At 33.7% G+C, this 7561-nt stretch overlaps 1 protein-coding gene across 1 annotated transcript in view; it reads right to left on the bottom strand.

Moving 5' to 3' along the window:
* LOC112516190 (peroxidase 16-like) overlaps window positions 1–7132 on the bottom strand; it is a 14124-nt gene extending 6992 nt beyond the window's left edge. The window contains exon 1 of the mRNA XM_025123212.1: window positions 6532–7132. Within this exon, the coding sequence (XP_024978980.1) occupies window positions 6532–7132 (601 nt within the window). The remainder of the gene's footprint in view (window positions 1–6531) is intronic.
* Window positions 7133–7561: the final 429 nt, after the last annotated feature.

Raw genomic sequence — 7561 nt, 5'->3', positions numbered from 1 at the left:
CGACAAATGAAGGTGGTTTGCACGGTTTACACAAATGAAGGCGGTTTTCATATGATCACTCCTCTATATATATATATATATATTAGTATTAGCAAGCCCAACTTTTTTAACTTATGAGCTATGACCAAATATATCCCTAAGCCTAACATCTAACATAATCAAAATTGACGCCTAAAACCATTAAACATATCGACACATTTGATATTGACGGTCTCTAAATTTTGAAGTCCTTCAAGAACTCTATCACTCTATCGATCTTTCTAATGCATGGTTTGATTTCGGTGCACATCATCAAGACATCAACCAAGTGATTCAACCAACTTAGATTTTGCTTCTATTTTGTTACTCAATACTCACAGTGGAGTTGTAACTTTGTTAATTTGTTTGTTTTCTAATATGTATTATATATTTATTTGTTTGTACTTTGGATTGTTTCGACTTTATACTCAAGAGCTGCTTAATTATTAAATTTATTTGTTTAGATATTTTGTTTTGTTAAAATGGATATTTAATGTAAAATTCTAAATTATATATGTTTTTTAAGTTTAATATTTAAAGTCCATTAAAGGCCCAAACCGTCTAAACCGGTCAGACCAGATCGCCTTTTTGTGGTCTGGTTTGACCGGTCTGAGCACTTGATATCAAACCGCTCGGTTTGAAAATTTTATAAACCGCCATTACGGTTTGGTTTGTGGTCTGAGGGGTTAAACCGCCCAAACCGGACCGCGAACACCCCTAAATGTGTTGCATTCCGTTGGAACAGTTCTAGCATTATATGTATACACACACAGAGATCTATATATACATATATATATATATATATATATATATATATGTAGATGATGAAACGAGAATAAGATCAAAAGAAGAGGAAAAATAGTAAAATAACATGTGATTACTGAACATGGCCAGGGCAAGGAGTGAGTGGACGATTTAGACCAAAATCACAAGAATCACAATATTTTATATGTGATTTTAGTATAAAATCACATGTGATTCGACCGTTTTTATGTTCTCTTATTTGGTTATTGTTTTTGTAAGAACCAGACTATATATATATATATATATATATATATATGTGTGTGTGTGTGTGTATGTGTGTGTGTGCGCGTGTGTTTGTGTGTCTATCTGTGTGGCAAATAAAATATAACCATAAATATGTTACAAACGTGCGAATCAGTAGTCATATATTTTTAAATATGAAACAACACATGTAAAATACATGTGTGTTCATATAGTGTTATTTCATATATAAAACATTCAGAAGTTTTATACGTATAAAAGAAAATAAGAAAATATGTTTCATATATGAAATACACACACGCACAAACAAGAAGAAAACGTGGAAACAATATGAATTATAATTTAATTGAACAACTCACTCATTGATTTTGATTAGTTTTCGTGGGTTTGTTACATATTTTTGGTTTTCATCTGAATTTCTCTATATGTACATAAGTACAGGGTTCGGGTGTTCGACGACATTGATCACGCATCGTTTGTGAAAGAGGGACGTTACGGTCTTTTGGTGTTCTGCATCAGAAGATATTAGCTTTCATGTTAAAATATGTGAATTAATATTTATTAAGATATGTTATGTTAAGGCTTTCATAAGAACGTTTATGAGGTATGTTAAGCTATGTCATATTTTTTCAAAATTGTTAAGGTATCTTAGTTTAGTGTGTTCATGTTAAGATATGTCAATTTAATACTTTCATTTAAGATATGTTAAAATTTCTCCTTTATTTACATATATGTCACTACCTTCTGGCGAGACATTCGATCAAACAACAAAAATCATCCAAAGCCTATGAGATGGTTCCCATGCATTGTTCTCACAAAAGATAAACTTCACATAATTCCAAGTATATATATATATATATATACATATATATATATAAATATACATACGTATGTATGTATCCATGTATTTACATATGTATGTATACATAGAGAGAGTGAGAGATGAACGCTACTCCTTTTCGTAAGAACGTTAGAAAAAGTGAATGTATCATTATATTGTGTAATACGATAATACAGGGACGGACCCAATTTTTTTTCAAACGGCGATATCATTTGACTAAGAAATGACACTAAAAGGGTTTCAAACTTTGGTCTAGGATGGAATAAAAGTCTTGCAAACCAACTCTACCAAATAAAACTTGTTCTCCTCATAGATTCAAAATACAAACGGTGACGCACAACAAATTATTACGGTTGCACCTTTTACGAACCTAATTTTTTTTACCCTTCGACGGAAGAATAATATAGTGACACGTGCCACCGTATGCACTATAATAGGTCCGTCCATGCGATAATACATTTATGTTGTATGAATATATAACATTCATACATATAATATTAACATCCAATGCAGAGTTGAAAGTGAGGTAAAAATCTACAATCCTTCTAAAATATAATGTAAGACTAATGTCATATAATAATATTTTCATTTAATTTATTTTCTCACGGAAATAAAATTTTCTTCCATCGTTTTAAGTCTATACAAACATATATCATCTTTATGTTTGTTCATTGGCTTATTCAAATGATATATTATAATGAAGTTCATCCTGTTTTGCATTCATCATCCATGGTTTTTAGTCAAATAGAACATGTATAGGTTTGGTAAGGATATAATTTTATAATTAAGAAAATATTAATTGATAAAAGGAAATAAGTATTTTGTGTTATATATAAATGATGGCTGAAATGATCGTGAAAAGGTGGCTACTTTTTAAATTGTTTAAATATCATTTTACTTTTTTCTTGGTATCTTTTTTAATCCATTTAAAAATGGGGGATGGTTGGCATGAAATGGAAAGAGTAGACTTTGGCTGTACCTTGATTGATCAACTCATGTGAACCAATATTCTTATGTGACATTGAGGTAGGGTTATGCTCAATTTGCTACATATTATTAAATAATAGGAGTCTCACGGAATCAATATAGAGAAGGAAAGGTTATCAAACGATAATATGATTAAAAAAATGGAAATATGAGAATCATTATATCATATCTTGTTATCCTTTCTCTTTCATTAATTTAATGATGATCTTTTTTATCTTACGAAATATAGTATTTATATTATTCAGTTTTAACGATCATCATTGAGTATGTTTAGTAATCGCTGAACATTTATTGTAACTCTTTCAGAGACTATCATACTTCAAGAATACAAAACTCACATCAAAGAACCTTCACCAATGTCGAAGACAGAACTGAAGATTAGAGACCAGCAGTTCGCAATCTCAAGCGACATTCAGTGATTACAAGCTCGTCTAAATTACATATGTAGTCTGCACAAGTTTTCTGCGAATGCTGATGAGACCCTCCAGCGTTATCCTAACATTTAGCGATCAAATGAAGCTTGCCTTGCACTGTTGTTTTTGTCTTGTCCTCCTTCACACAAAGGACAATCACATACCTTTCTAGAGTATAGTATCCATTACGTTGACTCTATAGTGCTTACTTATTTTATGAAGATGACTGCTCATATACAGCCAAAAGAACTGTTTACTGTAGCAAATGACAAACTTTTCTCCAAAAGCTTGACACATGTTGTGTACATTCTTGCATTAGATGCATTGGGTATAAATAGATGAGTGCTTTCTACTAAGTTATCACTTCTTCATCTCTAAGAAACTTACCCAAGAAGATACTTTCCTCTCTCTACTCTAATATTAAGAGAAAGATCCAAGTGAAGAGCATTTACATTTTCTTATTTCTTTGTAGCAAATCTTTTTTCTTTACTATTTTGTAATTGTGTAAACCTTAAATTATTTAGATAGGTTTCTTTACCTTATCTCTTCCGCAAACAATCTGTAAAATTTGTATTGATCTTTCTTTATCAATATATACTTTTTAAAAGTGAAAGTTTTGGTGTTTGTATTCATCTCTCCGCTTCTACAAACTGATTACCTATAACTCTTGTACATTCAGCTGGGACCAACAAGTGGTATCATAGTTGAATCTGCTTTTTGTGTTGTTTTATTGGCATTTTATTATCTTTTTTTCTCTAGATAATTTATTCCTTTACAAATGGCTTTACAAAACAATGATAGTGTGTGCTCAAATCCCGGACCCAACAAAGTATCCTGAAATGCACGAGCTTGTGATAATTACACATGATGCATGGTCCTTGCGGTTATTCATGGCCGTCTAGCCCTTGAATTGAAGGTAAGCTGAGAAATTGTCGTTCTAGATATCCTCACCAATTCAACGACAAGAGGGCGCAAACAGATAACTCATATCTGATGTATTGGAGGAGAAACAATGGAATAAGGTGAACGTTCGAGGCAATATCCTTGATAATAGATGGGTGGTCCCATATAACCCAAATATGCTAATGATGTTCAACTGTCACATCAATGTTTAGGTTTGCTTAAGTATAATATGTGTGAAATATGTCTTCAAGTATGTGAAAGAAAATAAGAAAATATGTTTCATATATGAAACACACACACACACAAACAAGAAGAAAACATGGAAACAATATGAATTATAATTTAATAAAGCAACTCATTCATCTCTCCCCTTCTATAAACTGATTACCTATAACTCTTGTAGATTCAGCTGGGACCAACAAGTGGTATCAGAGCTGAATCTGCTTTTTGTGTAGTTTTATTGGCATTTTATTATCTTTTTTTCTCTAAATAATTTATTCCTTTACAAATGGCTTTACAAAACAATGATAGTGTGTGCTCAAATCCAGGACCTAACAAAGTATCCTGAAATGCACGAGCTTGTGATAATTATACATGATGCATGGTCCTTGTGGTTGCCGTCTAGCCCTTAAATTGAAGGTGAGCTGAGAAATTGTCGTTCTAGATATCCTCAACAATTCAACGACAAGAGGGCGCAGACAGATAACTCATATCCGATGTATTGGAGAAGAAACAATGAAATAAGGTGAACGTTCGGAGCAATATCCTTTATAATAGATGGGTGGTCCCATATAACCCAAATATGCTAATGATGTTCAACTGTCACATCAATGTTGAGGTTTGCTCAAGTATAATATGTGTGAAATATGACTTCAAGTATGTTTACAAGGGTCATGACAAACAGGTTATTCATGTCGATCCTGATAGAGATAAGGTCATTATTAACGAGATAAAGAGATTTTAAGATGCACGATATGTTTCGCCACTTGAGGCAATTTGGCCGATTTTTAGATTTACACTTTCTCAAATCCACCCTTGTATGATGGCTTTGCAGGTCCATCTTCCGAATAAGTAGTTGGTTAGGTTTAAAGAATGACAGATACCGTTGATATAGAGAGGGATAAGAGCTCAATGTTGACCGCATTTTTTGAGAGGAATAAAACAAATAAGATTGCAAGACAATATTTATACAAAGATTTTTTGAAACATTATACATGGAATGCCAGTTCACGTAAATGGAATCCTTGAAAACAAGGGTCAATGAAAAGGGCAACTGGTTTATGCTAATCCTGCCGAAGGGGAACAATATTATCTACGCCTACTTCTGTCTTATATTAGTGGGCTTACGTGCTTTAAATATCTTCACACAATTAATGGCATATTACATCCGACATTTCAAAAAGCATTTATTGAGAGAGAGTTAATAGAGACCAACGATAATTTATCGCATTGTCTTGCCGAGGCCTCTTTATTTCAGCTTGTCCACAGACTTTCCTTTTTCAACTGCAGAGAAACGTTGATTTAATGGATGCTTAAGATGCTTAGATGTTTTAGATTTAGATGAGCATTTATCAGGAAATTCCATAAGAGAGAGAGAGGGAGAGAGTTAAACACACAGTCGACAGGAACATTATCAGATACAGAGTTAGGATTTTTAGCTTTGACAAAAATTCCGAACTTAACAGATTATCCATTATCACTAGATCTAGAAGAAAGAGATCCAACAGAATCATATAAAAGAGATGAAGAGGAGGAAGAGTGAATGTGAGAAGAAATGCACATAGAGTTATCAGGAGCACACAGATCTAGATCATCATAACCTAGGCCAGTCTTTATTTCACTAGGAAGTTGATAATGTAAGATTTTATCTAAGTTCTTGAATGATCTAGTCCATTTTTGAAGAATGGATTTTTCTTTCTCCAGCTTCTCGTAGACCTTAGTTTTTTCTTTGTTAAGAACATTGTTTATTAACTTTTGTTGTTTCAAGTCATTTTTCAACTTATCAAAGTGTTTTAGTTGATTCATGCATTTATGTAACTGACTAGTTAGACTTTTGATTTCAAGGTCATCTTTCTTTTTAGCAGATCTAGCATTGTAAAGATCAACAGATAAAGAATCAAAAGCTTGAACCTTTTCAGATTCAGAGAGAGAAGAGAAGTTGTTTACCTTCTTTGGTTCGACCAGATCTTCGGCATCCTTAGAGGTAGAAGGTACATCAGCAGCAGTAGTAGAGGAGGATCCCTTGACAGAGTCTTCTATCTCCCGAATTTGGCCATAAGGCACAGATGTGCCATGTCCTTATCACTGAAGGAAGAGGTTGGCTCATCAATCCAGTCATGAGTTACAACCATGAGCCCCCCTTACCTTTTCTCTGAAAGCTCTGGTTCTTTGCTTTTTCTCTCTTGTACTTTGCTTTGTACTTGTCATGAGAGGATCGGCTAGAGGGTTGAGAAGTATGATGCTTAGAGATCTTTGTGCTTTTGCACTCAGCAGAAAAATGACCTTTCTTTCCACAGTTGAAACACTCCTCATTGGACACATCAAGAGGAGCTGACTTAGGTTGATCTAATATTCTACGGTTAGTGATCTTAGATCTAGGAGAGAATTTAAAAGAACCCTTTTTGGCATACCTTTTGAAGTTGGTAGCCATCATGGCCATGTTCTCAGCTAAGTCATTAATTATGGGTTCAGCACCCTCATCATCAGCATCATTAGCATAGTTTTCAGCAAATTCTTCTTTTCTGACAGGACCTTCTTCAGACTCAGTCAGATAAGTGATACGAGGTTCACTGATAGGCTTCCTCGTATCATTGCAGAGAAGAACAACAGGAGAAGTTTTGGGATCCTTTAATAATGCCTTTTTGAGAAGCTTGATTTGCTCATAATTATGGAGAGTTCCATAAATAGCAGCGACAGGCATATTTTCAAGATCTTTACTTGTCTTCATTTTCATTGACTCTGCCATGAATCTTCAGATCTTTAAGGAGGTTGTTAAACCTGTTGTAGTACTCAGTGAGAGATTCACCTTTCCCATGCACAAAGAGCACATATTGCCTAACGAGGTCAATCTTCTTGCTTTTCTTTACTTTGATGGTTCCTTCATACAGAACACAAAGAGTATTCCACATGTCCTTAACAGTAGAGAGGTTTACCAAGGAGTGGAAAACATCATTAGGAAGATAGAAGGCAATGATAGCCTTTACATTGGTAGCCAAGGAAACTTTCCTTTTGTCATATTCATTGTTACCGTGAAGGATCTTTGATGAAGAACCTTCCAATAAAGTCAGATTTCTCTTTATCATCATTAGAATTATTTGAAGAGTCACCTTCATGTTTGTTCTTTCCATGATGAAGCCGTACTTTTGGAACAAGGGGTCCATCCATAAGGATAGAA

This window comes from Cynara cardunculus (genome assembly GCF_001531365.2).
Source record: "Cynara cardunculus var. scolymus isolate 2C chromosome LG 8, CcrdV1, whole genome shotgun sequence".
Classification (NCBI taxonomy): domain Eukaryota; kingdom Viridiplantae; phylum Streptophyta; class Magnoliopsida; order Asterales; family Asteraceae; genus Cynara; species Cynara cardunculus.
Note: the sequence above shows the minus strand (reverse complement) of the source record. Positions and strands in the feature narration are given on the sequence as shown.